Source organism: Octopus bimaculoides, chromosome 1, assembly GCF_046866305.1.
Source record: "Octopus bimaculoides isolate indiv1 chromosome 1, ASM4686630v1, whole genome shotgun sequence".
NCBI lineage: Eukaryota > Metazoa > Mollusca > Cephalopoda > Octopoda > Octopodidae > Octopus > Octopus bimaculoides.
In genome coordinates, this window is record NC_142928.1 from 91,222,597 (window position 1) to 91,241,098 (window position 18,502).

General features: G+C 37.0%; 1 protein-coding gene across 3 annotated transcripts in view; it reads right to left on the reverse strand.

Annotated features, from left to right (window-relative positions):
- Positions 1 to 2,562: 2,562 nt before the first annotated feature.
- The window catches only part of LOC106880907 (uncharacterized), a 33,973-nt gene continuing 18,033 nt past the window's right edge, over positions 2,563 to 18,502 (reverse strand). For all 3 annotated transcript variants that reach the window (XM_014931071.3, XM_052968218.2, XM_089353853.1), the window contains 9 exons: positions 16,539 to 16,692; positions 14,664 to 15,544; positions 10,486 to 12,158; positions 8,740 to 8,842; positions 7,561 to 7,727; positions 5,657 to 5,808; positions 4,650 to 4,735; positions 3,976 to 4,068; positions 2,563 to 3,293 (listed from right to left, as the gene is read on the reverse strand). In XM_014931071.3, the coding sequence (XP_014786557.1) occupies positions 3,118 to 3,293; positions 3,976 to 4,068; positions 4,650 to 4,735; positions 5,657 to 5,808; positions 7,561 to 7,727; positions 8,740 to 8,842; positions 10,486 to 12,158; positions 14,664 to 15,544; positions 16,539 to 16,692 (3,485 nt within the window). In that variant the 3' untranslated portion in view covers positions 2,563 to 3,117. The remainder of the gene's footprint in view (positions 3,294 to 3,975; positions 4,069 to 4,649; positions 4,736 to 5,656; positions 5,809 to 7,560; positions 7,728 to 8,739; positions 8,843 to 10,485; positions 12,159 to 14,663; positions 15,545 to 16,538; positions 16,693 to 18,502) is intronic.

Here is an 18,502-nt window from a genome sequence, read left to right on the forward strand (position 1 = left end):
CACAAATCCACACCAGCACAGTCTTCTCTCTTGCACACTACAACTGATTCCAGTTATGTCCAGTTTTTCTCTCAGCGCACTTCTACTATGTTATTCAGGCACTTTTACATTTGGAGTTCAAATTCTGCCCAAAACAGATTTGCTCTTTCATCTTCTTTGGATTAATAGTAAAAAAAAAAAGTACAAGATTAATTGATAAAAGGACATGCTAGTTCATTAGCTCAACAAATACTGCAACAAAATTTATCTAACTTTAGCAATTTAGCCACTTCATAACACTTCGAAAAAAAAAAAAAAGAAGAAAACTTTGAGTTTCATAAATGAAAGAATTCTTTCTACATCTCATCTGTCATGACTGCTTTATTTCTTCACCAAGATATATTTTTTTTAATATTTTAGTAGATATATATAAATAAAATTTATAGATGTAATTTTTTTTAAATCAATTTTTAAAGGTCTCTTTTTGTCACAAATTCGGGCACTCATACATTATTGGAAGAAGTCTATTTTTTCTTTTTTCCATTTTTACTTCCTACAATTGGATGTTCTTCCAGTTGATAATTTCTCAAGAGTGAAAATAAGAACAGTGTCCTCTATCTTTTCCACTAAGAAGAAGGAGACAAGTTATGTAATGCTTCGGGATAAAAAAAAAAGTTTCTAAAATTACGAGCTCACAACCCTTTCCCTAGCAACCCACCTTATTGCTTGTCATCGTAAAATGCCAACTTTCTTGAAAGCATTGTCATTAACCTATTCAGGTTTAAATCAAAATATCAATGAAAATTTCATTAATGTTTTAGTAATAACAGGTAGTTTCACTAGACAAACATTTGCTGTACACCAACTGACATTTTTATGACACGAATTTTGTATTTTCTGCACTTTGAGGACATTTTTGCCAAATCAGTCTTTTTCTTCTTTATTATTATTATAACGTTCTAGTCTTTTAAAATCATATATGCTTCAGATTTAGTAATAGCAATTTTCAAATGCAACAAATAAAAAAAATATATATATTAAGCACGTAAAAGTACCCACTACATTCTCGGAGTGGTTGGCGTTAGGAAGGGCATCCAGCTGTCGAAACTCTGCCAGATCAGATTGGAGCCTGGTGCAGCCTTCTGGCTTGCCAGTCCTCAGTCAAATCGTCCAACCCATGCTAGCATGGAAAGCGGACGTTAAACGATGATGATGATGATGATAAGCATCTAGTATGCTATAATAAACCTATATTGCCAGTTGTAGTTGGCCAACATCCCTGGTTGTGGGCAGAAACTTTCTGTCTTTTGGAAATATGACTGCTTTGAAGCTATGGATCAATTTGTGCCGACATACAAGGGGTCAGCATGGTACAGTAGAACCCAAACTCCTCTAATGATTCCTAAACCATAATTTTCATTAGCTGTTCCTGTTGGATCAGTGAAATTAAGCCAAGATACAACTGTAGCACCCAGAGGTATGCATGTATATACATACATGCATGCATACAAACAAAGAAACAAACAAAACTATATTTACATTTATAAAGTCAAACATAAACCTACACATTCAGTAACATCCATACTAGCACACATGTGTGGGAAGAAGCTTGCTTTCCACCCACATGGTTCCAGGTTCAGTCCCACTGCGTGGCACCTTGGGCAAGTATCTTCTACTATAGCCTCGGACTGACCAAAGCCATGATAGTGGATTGGTAGACAGAAACTGAGAGAAGCCCATCGTGTGTGTGCGTGTGTATATATATATATATATATATATATATATATACACACATGTTCAATATATTGGTGTGTTTGTTCCCCTCATCCATTGTTTTACAACTGATGTTGGTGTGTTTATGTCCCTGTAACTTAGTGGTTCAGCAAAAAAGAACCAATAGAATAAGTACTGGGCTTACAGAGAATAAGTCCTGGGGTCAATTTGTTTGACTAAAACCCCTTAAGGTGGTGCTCCAGCATGGCTGCAGTGAAATGACTGAAGCAAGTAAAAGAATAAAAGTGTGTGTGCACGTGCGCATATATATATATATATATATATATATATATATACATATATCCTTGAAAGCGCATGGTTCAGTGGTTAAAGTGTCAAGCTCACAATCATGAGGTAGTGGCTTCGATTCCTGGACTGCGTTGTGTGTTGTTTTCTTCAGCTAGACACTTTATTTCACATTGTTCACTCAGCTGTAGAAACGAGTTGCGATGTCACTGGTGCTAAGCTGTATCGACCTTTGCCTTTCCCTTGGATAACATCGGTGGCGTGGAGAGGGGAGGCTGGTAGGCATAGACTGCTGGTCTTCCATAAACAACCTTGCTCAGATTTGTGCTTCAGAGGGTAACTTCTTAGGTGCAACCCCATGGTCATTAATAACTGAAGGGGTCTTTACCCTTATATATATATATATGTATATTTGCTGAGGCCTACTGGTCACGAAGACCAAATGGGCACCCAAAGCTGAAAGGGGAGAGCAACGTCTAACTGGTTGTTAACATAATATTGGCTAATAGCTCATTTTATAAAGGTAGACAAAATTCTGTAACAAATATACATAAAAACTTTCTGTTAAGTTGTGTTCGAAATAGCATTTTAATATTTTAATAAATATAAAAGTTATAGTTCTTTTACGAAAGCCATCTAAACTCACGATTACTGTAGAATTTAATAGAAACACATAGTGGGGTATTTTAGTTAGAAATATAGAAATGAAAGGGTTAAGTTACTTTTTTTTTTTTGGTAAGAGTTTAGGTTTGGGAAGAGGAAAAAAAGAAAATCTAAAACTGAAATCTATATTGTCAATAACAGGTAATTTTTCAATAGATAATTTCACTAAAATGTTAATTGTAGATAAAACATTTCAAGTGATACAAAATATACTGAGGAAGTGTCTTTACACATTAACTATTTTGTCTTACATTTTTTTTCTTCTGATGTTATTTTTTTCATACACATACAATTATTTTAATAACATATATACACAAGTGTGTGTATGTGTGTGAGAGAGAGAGAGAGAGAGAGAGAGAAAGAGAGAGAGAGAGAGAGAAAGAGATAGAGAGAGAGAGAGAGGAAGAGAAAAATATTTCTAAATCCCTCGTACAAGCCCACACTGGCAAAATTAGTTCATACATAAAGGTCTGGAGTTGGAAGGCCAGAGATGTCACACATGTTTATATACACGAGAAATACACTGTCAGACCAATAATCGCCCTGGATGCCTTCTTTGATAAAACTTACTCCCAACTGTCGTAGACGCTCTGATGCAAGCTCTCGACCGACAGGAGTATTTGGCAGCATGTCTGTGAATAGAAATAAACAAATAGATATATATTACACACACATACACAAACAGATGCAAAACAACACAGAAGTGAAATAGTCATGGAAATATAGTTTTGAAATTTCAGCTTTACAAACAGCTGGTAGTTGTTTGTCCTGCATTACTGCCAAGTCATTGCAGACTAAGGCTTTAGGTTTACAGGAGGCCTTAAGCCTAGCACCACAAATTATGAGACACTCAATTGTTCAGGACTGCCATAGCTGCTAAAGGTGGTGAGATGTTCTTCCTACTCTACAGTACTCAGAACAGCAGCACAAAAACCACATTTGGATAAGGATAAAGGCCCTTCCCAAGTCATACAGATGCATAGGGCTGGAAAGATGAAAGGCAAAGTCGACCCCAGCAGAATTTGAACTCAGAATGTAAAGACAGATGAAATGATGTTAAGCATTTTGCCTGGCGTGCTAACGATTCTGCCAGCTTGCTGCCTTAACCTTCTTGAGTCACGCCGACTCCTAAGGGCCAGTTTCCCTGGTTCATGGTGTATAAATTCCTGACCTGGATGGATGCCAATCCGTCACAGGATTACTCATTTTTGCCAGCTGAGTGGACTGGAGCAATGTGAAACAAAGCGTTTTGTTTCACATTGCTCCAGCCCACTCATTAGATGAAGCATGATGAAATAGAAATTAGATATATACCCTTTTCCTTTTGGTCAGAATAATTTTGCAAAAAGAACTTCAACCATGGAATGTCTGTTTTTACTTCTAATATACTTCCATCTTCATTGATTTCTGTAAAATATGTAAATTTAACGAGCAAATTAATTTCCTAAATTTAGATATCAAGTATTGTTATGATGTACAAGCTATAAAACAGAGATGTTAAAGAGTTAAGTATATATTAGCATGAAAATGCTACTGTATTGATATCTTATAAGGCTGACACACAAATAGAAATACCCCACAAAATCAACTTGCATCTTATAAACACAAAGTTACTGTTTGGGTGCTGTACTGCAATGTAAAATGAATTACAAACATCTGTTCTTACAAAACTGCTCTCCAGAGTTATTATTTTCAAAAGAACAATGCATACTAATAATAATTATTTAACCCCTTAGCATTTAAACTGGCCATGTCCAGCTCAAATATTCTCCCTGTTTTATGTTCAAACTTATCAAATTCATCTTCTCACACCTGCCTTACAATGCCATCCTAAAAATAAAACAACCACATCATCAAAAGTTCAAAGCTACAAGATAATGTATGATTAACTCAAAACAACATGAATAAATGAGCATTACATTTAACATAATAATCTGAATGCTAAAGGGTGAATATAATACCATTCAAGAAGTAAAAAGTTTTCTTACCCTCAAAATTGTGAATGGATCTTGGACATTTTTCTTCCAATGGAACCACTACATTTTCATGAGTTTTTAAAATTTCTCTCAGGCAGCTAAGAAAAAAACAGAAAATTATATAAAACCTGACATATTTCACTAATAATAATTCTTTTTTTTACTATAGGTATAATCAGATCAGATCATCATTTAATATCCATTGTCCATGCTGGCATTGGTTGGACAGTTTCACCAGAGCTGTCAAGCTGGGGAGCTACACCAGACTCTAGCCTGATTTGGCATGGTTTCTATGGCTAGATGCCCTTCCTAACACCAACCACTTTATAGAGTGTGTTGGGTGCTTTTATGTGGCACCACATGAGCACTTTTATATAACACTGCCATGAGTGCTTTAAATCAGTCCTTAGACTAGGTGAGTGGGGCTGTCGATTAGAATTGACCCTAGTGTTCAAATAGCATGTCTTTCAATGACCCTGAGAGGATGAAAGGCAAAGTCGACCTAGGCAGAATTTGAACTCAGAACATAAAGCCAGATGAAATGCTGTTAAGCATTTTGTCCAGTGTGCTCATGATTCTGACAGGACTGACATTTAGGACTACCTGTCCGTTTGGATCGTTCGCCTTGAAAAAAATCAAAAATACAGAGAATAAACTGTAACAAAATCTGAGGTAAAATTCCTAAGGCGACTGAACTGACTATTTATCGTCATTCATTCCAGCAGCTTATGTAGTCAAATACCATGCTCTACACTAGTTTAAACTATCCCAGTAAATAGTGAAATAGAAATCTTGATGTCAAGACACCACTGTACATCCATAAGCAGCATGTCCATTTTGTACACTCAAAATCACAGAAGTGACACAATTTATAGTTAAAAGGAAATTAAAGAAGGTTTCTCATTGCTTTTACTAGTCAAATGATAAACGAATGGGAATATGTATCTTGATATCAAAGTCAAATGAAATTTGTGCAAAAGGGAACAAAAAAACAAAGAAGTAAACAGCTATTCAATTACCTGTTAATACTAGGAAGTAAATCTACCAAAATCTCTGCACGTTTTCTATTCAGCACCATCATAGAAGGCTGCTTGCAATGGTCTTTAACCAGACAGTGGTAGCCACTAGAATGATCTTCTTGACCAAACAACGATGTCATGGGAATCTGTAGCTGATAATGCAAAAAAAACTGCTTTATAGTCTTTAAAGATAAAAAGTGTTTGGAAAGGCAAGCACCATTTTTTCATACAATACAGTGTACATATTATATAAATTAACAGCTAAAATATTTTATATGCATGAAGTAAGACACTAGGAATGCCAAGGAAAAGACTATCTTTTCATGTAATATAGTGTGCATATTATATAAATTAGCAGCTAAAATGTTTTTATAAGTATGACATAAGACTAGGAACACTAATTTGAAGTAGAGCTCCAGCATCCACTAAATATAGGCCACTACAGGACTCAACCCTTTCGTTACCATATTTATTTTGAGAAGCTCTGTCTCTTTCTATTATTTTAAATTATAACAAGGAATTTAGTAAAATAACTTAATGTAAGGAGCATAAACTGTGACTAAGGTTTGATGGAAGATTTCAATTCAAAACTTATGAAAACACGACATTTGTACTATAGAGCCAGAACTGGTTTCAGCCGGGTTGGTATCGAAAGAGTTGAACCAAAAATCCATCTCTTGCAGGGAGACAGCACTGCCGATGACAAATACATAACATCAAACAATCTGCTTAGTCAAAACAAGTACTATGAATGTTATTGGTATAAACTAACACCTCAATCTCTTTAACTCCAACATATAAAATTAATGATTTCTAATTTTAGCACAAGATCACAAGTGTTAGTAGATGTGTGGATTTGATTAAATTAACCCAATATATTACAATCACTCATTTTTATCAACCCCAAAGGATGTATAGCAAAGTTGACCATGGCAAGTTTTGAACTTGGAATGTAACTAAATATTACTCCATTTGTCTGAACTGTTTAGGCATTGAGCAACCATTCATTAAGAAAGGGTCATAAATCCAGGCTTTCATACTGTTAGTGAATCATCATTTAACATCCACTTTTCCTAGCTACATAAACCAACTAGACTTTATGACAGAGCACACAGAAAAGAAAATTAACTTCAAATGTTTTCATAAGCAAAAACCAATTTACAAAATTTCCTATATTTGATTAGCACTAAATGAAAGAAAAACACCATTATGATTATTGGTTGACAGTTATGCCCATATTGCCCTTTTTTAGTTATAAAAACTAATACAGTTTTGACTCATATATATAACCCTTTAGCATTCAGATTTTTCTGTCAAATGTAATAGCTATTCATTCAAAGGGTTTTTAATTTATTATGCACAATCTTGTAACTTAGAGATTTTGATGATGTGATTATTTTTAGAATGACATAGGATAGGTGTGATAGTCCAGATCTAGCTGGTTTGAGCATAAAACAAGAAGAATATTTGGGTCTGATATTGGCCGGTTTAAATGCTAAAGGGTTAAACTGGCAAAAGACCAAAACATGGACACAACACACCTTTACTACCATACTGCATGCAGTACAACTACCGCACATTATGAAATATAGTACAGAATCACACAAGACCGTGACAAATATCACTCGTCTACCTTTGAGGGATCTGTGGGTGTCACTTGAGCATTTGACAGGAATTGATAGGGCCAAAGACTGCCTTGTGCTCCAGTGCCTTCTTTGGTGTAGTTCCTATAGCTGGATGCCCTCTCTAATACCAACCACTTTACAGTGTGTACTGGATGAATAATTCATACCACCAATACTAGTGAGGCAGTCATGTAATAGTTTGTAAGACTACCAAATGTAATATAAATAAAATAAAAGTGATAATAAAATACCTGTCCATAACCAATATATTAATCTTACCTGATGCATTGGTCTGAGAAACAAAACTCGTGATATATCAGAAGGCAATGGAGAAAGCTCTTTGATAACCTGGTCTTCCAACAGTTTTTTGCACTGTGCAAAAGATATCCTGGACAACTTGGGACACTTCCCAATGGAGATCTTCTTCAACACACGACATGCACTACCTAAAAGATAAACAAAAAAATTATATATTAATAAGTATGGAATTTGGTGCAGCTCTGCAGCTTACCAGTTTCAGTCAAGCTGTCTAATCCATGCCAGCATGGAAAGCAGACGTAGTAAAGATTTCTATTTACAAATATATATTAATATATATAATATATATATATATATATATATATCTATATGGGAGAGAAGGTAAGTTGATTACATCGACCCCAGGGTAGCCACTTTTCCTTTACAAAATAACCACTTTGTATGATTTTTAGGTGTGTAACAACAACAGCTGAAACAACAGAGGGTCATTAAAGACAACACTGTTTGTGTGATGGAAAGACCTCTGTGTTGGTAAACACAGTTAGTGTAAAGAGATGACATCTACTGGGTAAAATCTTCATATGTTCAGGGGCAATACTTACAAGAGGTTAATTTTACGACATACTTTCTAAAACAGCATTTAAGTTTGCTATATTATAATGCTGAGGAAAGTGGCGAGGTGGTGGCAGACAAAACAGCAGCATTTTGTCCATCTTTACATCCTGAGATCAAATTCCACTGAGGTCAACTTTGCCTTTCATCTTTTCTGGGTCGATAAAATAAGCACCAGTTGAGCATTTCTTCACTGAAATTGCTGGCCTTGTGCCAAAATTTGAAACACCAATATGCTGAGGATACCATTTTAAAACATTATTTAACCCTTTATTTAGCATTCAGATTACTGTAACATGTAATGCCTGTATATTCACATTTCATATAATTGATCATGTATTATCTCATAGCTTTGACATTTCAATGATGTAATTGTATATTTTTAGAATGACATTGTAGGGTAGGTGTGAGATGCTGAATCTGGCCAGTTTGACCATTTAGGGCTGGATATGGCCAGTTTAAATGCTAAAGTGTTAAGACAATAACAATGTGAGAACACCATTCAAACAGCATAAGGATTTAGTTTAGAATGTTTTATTCTTTTATATACACCAGTATTAATGTATACAAGATAAGCTCTAAACTTACACGAGACGGTAGCCAGATTTGGACAGTCAAGAAGGCAGAGATTTGTTATTCCAACCATATGCAATGTCAGGGTTGTCAGAGTCTTGGACTGAACTCCAAGTACCTACGAAAAAATATCAGAAAATAAAAGCAATCATGTCACATTTTGAGAGCAGCATCTTATATTTTACAAGCTATGAAAAAGAGACTACTATAATGGCAAAGATATATTATATGATTTTCTTTCTCAGACACAAGTCCTTTGTGTGAAATGTGAAAGATATGATTAATAAACTCTTTACCCAATAAATTATTTTTATTCTTTTTCTTTTATTTTACTTGTTTCAGTCATTTACCACAAAGCCACACCTGTGCCTATTTGCACATATTCTATCATAACCTATTACTACCCTTTCACAAACTGCAAACTCTGCCAGTGAGAATTGAAATTAGAAATTCTTCCAGTTTTCACTTTGCAGGGTATGTATCAACAATATAGACAATACTTTGTTGTGATGGTCAGAATGATTGGCACTATCGAAGGTAAAGATAAAACACTAATATAGTGGTAGATTCTCAGCTTCTAGGTGGTAAGTTCTAATCAGATGTATCAATATTGTTTTACTGATTACAACTTGTTTGGTTTTAGTGATTACAACTTCTGGATGAAAGTCTGTCTCTGACAGAATACTGAATTATTTTAGGGAGAGATTTCTTTCGCATTTACTTAAGGTTAAAGTTGAGCAGTAGACTAATGTTTTCTTATGCTAAGTAAACAACTAGGTCCAACAACTGAATATTCTACTGAGAAGTTGGTAAATCATATCCTGTTTTTAGCACTGGTTTGTATCCAACACAGTTGCTGTTTAAAAATTCCAATCTTCCTAACTTTAAATAAGTACTGCACAATAAGAATATCTTATAGCTATCAGTCATGTCAATACAACAAAACTGACAAGTGCTTCGTTGACTAATAACACTGAATTCAGTATATCCTTAGAAAAAGCAGGGCCACACCATGTTGCCTTGTTTTAAATATATTATATAAAGACCCAGACTTAAGTGATGCAACCCTCTACAGATCAAATGGCTTATGAAATTCCCCAACATGTTTTCTTCTCTACTATGTTACTAGGCACAGTGGAGGCGCAATGGCTCAGTGGTTAGGGCAGCGGACTCGCGGTCATAGGATTGCGGTTTTGATTCCCAGACCGGGCGTTGTGAGTGTTTATTGAGCGGAAACACCTAAAGCTCCACGAGGCTCCGGCAGGGGATGGTGGCGAACCCTGCTGTACTCTTTCACCACAACTTTCTCTCACTCTTACTTCCTGTTTCTGTTGTGCCTGTAATTCAAAGGGTCAGCCTTGTCACACTGTGTCACACTGAATATCCCCGAGAACTACATTAAGGGTACACGTGTCTGTGGAGTGCTCAGCCACTTGCATGTTAATTTCACGAGCAGGCTGTTCCGTTGACTGGATCAACTAGAACCCACGACATCGTAAGCGACGGAGTGCCAACAACAACTAGGCACAAATGGATCGTATCTAATGAGCATGTCAATGCAAGGTGATCATTCCACCTATCAGAACTAGCAACCAAATCACATTTTAAATGGTGATGGATACATCAAATGAAGTGGGTCGGGATGCACTATGTCAGAATAAAAGATGGAAGGGTCATGACTAGAATATCTTGTCATATATCTGCTCAACCAGGAAACACATGGCGCTAAACAACAACCATTTGTATTTAGTGATGGCTCACCTGAATGTGATCTTCTTCCTGTACAGGATCACTGGTGCTGGTAGCTTGGTCACAGGTGTTCATTTTACGTTTGACTGACTTACGCGTATAGCTGTACTTCGGACCTGATCTAGCAGTCCATCCTGACTGCACTGAATTTGAAGTGGATGACGACGACGACGATGATGATGCAGTACGAGCAGAACCACTGCTTCTGCTGCTGCTGCTGCTACCGGTATTTTGAGAATTGTTGCTACTAGTTGCTGCTGCCGATGAGGATGATGATGACGACGATGATGATGATGTTCTCTCACTTCCACTGGCATTCTCAGCTGAATGTGAGGCTGACTTAGTGGCATCCTCATTCTCTTTTGCTTTCTTTGTAGTCTCTCGAATTTCTTCGCTGACAGCTTGGCAAGACTGGTTCATTTTGACAGGGCCACTGCCAGAAAATGATGATGATGACGATGATGGTGATGATGATGAAGAGGAGGAAGCGGAAGGTAATGAAGATGAAAGCAATGGTAAGGGTGAACTATCACAGCCTTTTTTGGACTTAGTTGTTGTCTTGGCACTGCTCTTCAGGACTGTTCTGAAACCACTCCGAAGGCACTTCCCTTTCGGTGACATTGTCGACACGGTCGGAATCCCATTTCCCTCACATTTTACTTCTAAGCGAGCTTCAGCAGAATGAGAGATGCAAGAACTCGAAGGCAGGTTGTTTTCATTGAATGTACAGCACTTACTACTGTCGCTATGGTTTCCGCTGACTAAGGCATCGGTATCAGCAGAAGATTGCATATTATCCCCTATTGCTGGTGGGACATCAGCTGATTTATCACAGGTTGGTGGCGCCACATCGAACACCATGTCTGAAGATGTCGATGACGATGTAGAAGGCTGAGGTTCAGAGACAGGAGAACAACTTTCAGAGGATTTTGCATTTGCAGAATGTTTGTCTTTTTTGTAAAGGAACTTATGAAAATATTTCTTACCGGATGAGGATCCGTTACACCTGTGCATGTGGCTGGTGGTAGTGCTTGAGCTGCACTCTCCTCCAGAAATTGCAGAGGAGGCTGACAATTTTTCTGAAAAGGCTTTGTTAGATGAACGTGACTTGGCACATTCTCCTTCCGTTTCTCCTCCTGCCGATGAAGGACAGCAATCATCCAGCTCTCTCATCCTTTTCCTTTGAGCCATATTCATTAAGTTTTTCTTGTGTTTCCCTTGTAACCACTGATTGGCACTGTTGTGACTCCTAACATCACTGACATTATTACAACAATTTCGAACATTACTACGACTACTACTACTACTACAACAATCATCACCAATACTATTGTTTTCATTACTACTGCTACTACAACTACTACTACAATGGCCACCTATTCCATCTTTCCCCTTGCTACTACAACTATTACTACTACTGTTGCTGCTGCTGCCACCACTGTGGGTGCATTGTTTCGAGGCTGAGGATCCACTTCCAACAGATGGAATGCTAGCGTTGTTTACAAAGTCAGACTTGCAGATATTCAAGCCACTTGTTGAGGGCTGAGCAGATGATGTATCTGTGGAGATAACACGAACTGAAGGAGTGTAGCAGGTGTATGCTCCTTTGGAGTGCAGGTCAGATTTCGTGGTACGCTTACTAGTCTTCTCTGCAGAACACTTTGTCACTTTGGTGTTTTTATGACCTGAAATGAGGTTCAAAAATTCTAATTAAATAATCATTTGACTAGCGGGAATTTACCAACAAAACTGTTTCAATAATATCCTTTTTTTTTTTTTATGAGGAAAATAAATACATCAGCGTACTATATACAGAGAAATGTGATGTCAGAGACAGGAGCAGGGCTTTGCAAGAGACGAAGTAGTGTCATGCCAGAGATAGAAGCAACAGTTTGTGTATTGTGGGGGGAGAAAGAGAGGGAGGGAGAGAGAGGAAGAGAGAGGGTGAGAGAGGGAGAGAGAGAGAGGGAGAGAGAGAGGGAGAGAGAGAGGGAGAGAGAGAGAGGGAGAGAGAGAGAGGGAGAGAGAGAGAGGGAGAGAGAGGGAGAGAGAGAGAGGGAGAGAGAGGGAGAGAGAGGGAGAGAGAGAGAGAGGGAGAGAGAGAGGGAGAGAGAGAGAGGGAGAGAGAGAGAGAGAGGGAGAGAGAGGCAGTATTATACTAGAGAAAAAGGCAGAGAGAGAGAGAGAGAGAGAGAGAGAGGAAGCTTTATGGTAGAGATAGAGGAAATTTTATGCTAGACACAAACGTGTCTTATGCTAGAGACAGAGGTAGTGTTATGCAAGAGAGAGAGAGAGAGAGGAAGTGTTATGCTAGAGACAGAAGAAGTTTTATGCTAGAGACACAGGTATCTTATGCACGCATACGAGAGAGAGAAAGAGAGAGAGAGGTAGTGTTATGCTAGAGAATGAGGATGAATTACACCAGAGAAAGAGGCAACAGTATTTAGCTAGCCTCTGTTCTTTTAGGAATACCTGTTTTTTAAATCATCATTTTTTAAAAATTTTAAATATGTCAATATACAAAATATTCTAAGATAGATTTTATATTGCATAATAAAATACATACAAAATATATTTTAAAGCAGTTAATAGAATTTAGTATTTAGACAACATTAACAATAGCAAAATGCAAGAAGCAGTGAAGTACCAAATTAGAAGTTTTGTTGTATTTAGAGCTATGTCTGTTTATAGTCTGAGTTCATATCTGACATTGCCTTTCATCCAAATTGATAAAATACACACCAGTCAAGTACAAGAAATAAATAAAATTCTCTTCACACTTTGTGGTCTTGAACTATTGTTGAAAACCACTATTCAGACAACATAGAAAAAATAGTATTGTATGGGTAGAGGTCATGAATTCAATACAAGGTTAAACATGTTTTTGCTCTAATGTTTTCATAAAAAGTTTAAGAGGATTTGGTTTTTCTTTAGTATAAATTTACACACTATTATGTCTTCCTACTGCTAACCACTCAACCATCAAATAAACTGTAGATGAGATAAGCAGGATAATGTAAGTATTCTGTTCATTAATACAATGAAATGACTTCAGTAAAGATTGAATGCATGACCACAAAGTGAATAGTACAGCATATTTACCACAATTAAGCTACACTAAAACAATTGTGTGATGAGAAATGTTAGAAAATCAGGGAAAAGAACAGGTAATCTAAAATCCTAATGATCCATAATGTCAGTGCTCGGCTCTAGTATCTATAACATTAACCCTTTTGTTACTGTATTTATTTTGAGATGCTCTGTGTTTCTTTCAATTACTTTAAATATAACAAAGAATTTAGTAAAATAACTTAGTTATTATTCAGTTAGTGTTAGGAACATAAAATGTGACTAAGGTTTGGTAGAAGATTTTAATTCAAAACTTATGGAAACAAGACATTTGTACTCAGAGCCAGAGTTGGTTTCAGCCGGGTTGGTAACGAAAGGGTTAAACAAATGAAAGATTTTTTTTTTTCTCCAGATAGGAGGCTAATCTGTCTTAGAGTTGTTGTTGCTTATGGTGAATTTTATCATTCACAGCAGACTCAGCAGCAAATAGCCCAAAGCTATAATGGAAGTTACTTGCTGAAGGTGCCAAACAATGAATGGAATCTAAAAGCACATGGTTTTGAATCAAGCTTCTTAATGGCACAGCCATGCCTGCATCTATTATCATCATCATTTAGCATCCGTTTCCCATGGTGGCATAGGTTAGATGGTTTGACTAGAACTGGTACGCCAGAGAGCTCTCCAGCTTACCGGTTATAGTCAAACCATGGTTTGGTTTCTATGGTTGGATGCCCTTCATAAAGCAAACCTCTCCACAGAGTGTACTGGATGCCTTTAATGTGTCACCAGTACAGGTACCGTTTACATGTCACAAGTGCCATTTACATGTCACCAGCACTGGCCACGAATACAATTTCACTTAGTTCAAAAGGTCTTCTCAAGCATAGCAAATCACCAAAAGTCTTAGTTACTTGTCATCACCTCTGTGAGACTATCAACGTCTCTGCGAGACTCAATAAATAAATAAATAAAGTTAGTAATGTTCCAAATTCTTGAATTAAAAAAAATTCTAGACATGCAAAGGCATGAGATATTCAAGTAAGAAATACGGTTTCAGAAAGGGGTTTCTTAAAAAATTTTAAAAATCGTTAATTACATCACACGAATAATGAAATACTTACCAAAATGATGGTTGACCCGTTTGTTTGCAATGACAGAGGTACAACAACAAGTATGATTAAGTCCTGAGGGACCAGCCTTAACAGCTGAGTACAAGTTGTTCTGCTCTGTCAGATAATTGTGATTATTACCCATAGCCAGTTGGTTAGGCACATGTCTGTTTGAACTGCTGTCCCCAGGTTCAATTCTCTGCCCATCTTCAGAAGATGACTCACCATCTTGACTTTTCTTATCATTGATTTCACATGATTTCTGACCGCTGCTAGAATTTTCTTTACTACGTAGAAGACTATTTTTCTTCCCACTCTGTTTTGGAACTGAATCAGAACTGTTACCGGCAACATTGGTGGCGTAATCCTGCTGAGATGGTGCTACACAGTTCTGACTGGTTGAAGGTGTAGAACACTGACAAGTGGAGATGGGATGTGACGAACAATGTACAGGTGATTGATGGGGGGAAGAATCTCGAGAGAGTGGGAGTGGTGACTGTGAAGTTGAGTGTTCAGGCAATAGCGGTGGTGACAATGGTTGTGCTGATGTTGCCAATGGTGCAAGTTGGTCAGGAGGTGGTGGTAAGGGTGGTGGAGGTTGTTCCGGTGAAGGTGGCAACGGTGGGGGTGAAGGTGGCAATGGAGGAGGTGACATTTGAGGAGGAGGGGGAGGGTATGCTGCTGCTTCAGCTTCTGCATTGTTGTGTTGAGGTTCTGCTTCTGCAGGTGCTGCTGCTGCTGGAGGCACAGGAGCAGCTTGAGCTGGAGGTTGGTCCCCTTGATTATTTGCAGCCCCAGCACCTGCAGCATTTGGTTGGTTATGGGCATCGGCTCCATTATTCTGTACAAGAGCAGATGAAACTCCAAGCCCAGTCCCGGCACTAAGGCCAACTCTGTTAAAAGAAACAAACAAAAAAACACCTTAACCCTTTAGCATTTAAACTGCCCATATCAGACTGAAATATCCTACCTGTTTTATGTTCAAACTAGCCATATCTGACCCCTCACATGTAAAAATAAACATTCACATCATAGAAATCTCAAAGCTACAAGTTAATGCATGATTAAGTTCAAAACAAAGTGAATGAATAAGTATTACATTTGGTAGAGTAATCTGAATACTAAAGGGTTAAGTGACATAACTAAATGCTACTTTAGTAGTTATTTAATTTATGCACATTTATTGCTATTATGATGACACCCTTCCTTCAGATTTGAATGAGATCCTCTTTTATTTTTTATTTTTTACTTGTTTCAGTCATTTGACTGCAGCCATGCTGGAGCACCGCCTTTAGTCGAGAAAATCGACCCCAGGACTTATTCTTTGTAAGCCTAGTACTTATTCTATTGGTCTCTTTTTGCTGAACCGCTAAGTTACGGGGACGTAAACACACCAACATCGGTTGTCAAGCGATGGTGGGGGGACAAACACAGACACACAAACACACACATATATATATATATATATATATACACATATATATAAATATACGATGGGCTTCTTTCAGTTTCCATCTACCAAATCCACTCACAAAGCTTTGGTTGGCCCGAGGCTATAGCAGAAGACACTTGCCCAAGGTGCCACGCAGTGGGACTGAACCCGGAACCATGTGGTTGGTAAGCAAGCTACTTACCACACAGCCACTCCTGCGCTTATGTAAAAGTCTGCCATCCTATCAATGTTATAACTATACATTGACACTAAAAAAAAACTTAATTCTAGATCTGTTCAAATTTACACAACGAAGCCTTTTGGCCTAAGTAAATTTTGTTTTATTTTATAACAATCCATTAAACCATTCTGCTGTAGTGAAGAGCAAAAAGTGAAACACACTTCAGGGAAATTAAGGGAGATAAAAATGAGTACAAAAAAAAAAACACACTCACCTTGCACAGCCTTTTGGTGGTTCTCTCAGCATAAATTCTAAATGTAGGGACAACAAAGATGGAAGCATTGGTATAAATGCATTTAAATCTTCAAGCCGTATTGCATGGCATCTTCTGAGATGTAAATTTTTCAAGTTTGACCAGCAATTGGTATCTGATAAATGTAAAAGGGGGGGAAAAAAAATTGCATTTTTACACAAATTCAGAAGACATCAACTAATATACACAAAAGTATATCTAATTAAAAGCTATCTATAATAAAGTTTATGGGAAGCACTTGAGTTTTTATAATCAATAATCATCTTCATATGTTATGCCAACTGGTATGGATGATCATGGACTTCCATGCCCTTCTGTCTCACACTCAATTTAGTATATTATTGGGTTGGTCCTCTTTGAAACCAGATGGTAAAACCATTAATTACCAGTCATAAAGTTATTTCTTTCTTTGTCTTCTCTGATTTCTTCTTCCTTTCAGTTTCTTGGTTGTCACCAAGTCCTCAAGGTTTTTCTTTCTTTTCATATGATGTCCAGTGAACTGAGCTTGTTGTTTCTGTATGTTGTCGTGAAGCTTTCTGGTGGTCTTTGCTCATTTGCATAGAACACTTTTAGGTTTTTATTTAAGAGGCACATCTGTGCAGTATTGATGAGCTTTTGTACTTAGTTTGATAATTCAGGTTACACAACCATATGTTAGGATGGGTTCTATATATACTAAGACGCATAAATATTCAGACTTTATATAATACAGGTAACCAATGACAGAAAATCAGCTGAACATTGCTTTGCACTATTAATAAGTACACATATGAATGTGTCGAGCAACTATGAATATTAAGACAATTCAATTCATATGCTTCAATTGTTGTTTTTGATATTTGTTATTCAACTGTAGTAAGATTTGAAACCGAATCGACGAACTGCCAAGTTAAAATCAAGGCTTAGTAACAGCCTTTCATGTGATCAGTTCTGAGTTATAAACCAGCCAGCACTCAGACATCATGTGATGCATCTTTCTAGAGGCCTATAAACAGGCATGTTTTTAGCACAAACTTTGCAGTGTGTCAAGGACAGCTGGGCGATAATGCACCTCCACTCTTATCAGGTATATCTGCGCAGAGACCAGCCAATTCACTTTCACACATCTCACTTCTTCAGTTTGTGGTCAGTCACAGCTAAGCTAGTCACACTGCTTTTGCTGCTTTTAACAGTCATTATCATGGCTCTTACTCAACCCAGACATGCCGTAATGGTTCAATGACATGAATCCAGCATGGTGTATTTTCTCCTGTCTTGGCAGCATAACTACAGAGCCTTGTTCATCAACTATTTGTAAGAGCTAAATAATATTCCTTCCAGCGTGTAAACTTTGTTGTTGCAATTTCTAATTCATGATCAACATGAAAATTATTTGTGCAGTGAAATAAAGTTCTGCTAATCATTCACAGATGTATATTCATTATACACAGCCTGAATCCAACACAACTACATCATCTCACATCTTTCATCATTTGTCTCTCGTGACAACCATCTATTATGCCACATGACACAACTTTGAATCTTTTCCACCTCCTTTCATAATATTTGCGTAACATGACAATAAAGCTAAATTTCACTGAAGATCTTAGATTACATATAAAAACATTGAAAAGAGTTATAAAGTGAAAATGAAATTGTGTTGATGTTCATAGTCTTTTAAAGGACATTGGTCATTTAAATGAAATGAACCTGCAAATCTGAAAAGCAGCCAACTATTTTAGAACACAAGAGTCTGACATGGACCCAAGTCTGTACAGTATCATATTAACCCATTACCTCCCATAATTCTATTAACTGGAATTTTTTTTATGAAACTTTGATTTCTAGCATAAAACAGCCTTAGAAACACGCTGGAATGATCAAAATAACATTTCAAAATAATATTTTAAATAGAAATAAGCGAGATTTTGGGTGAAAAATTAGCA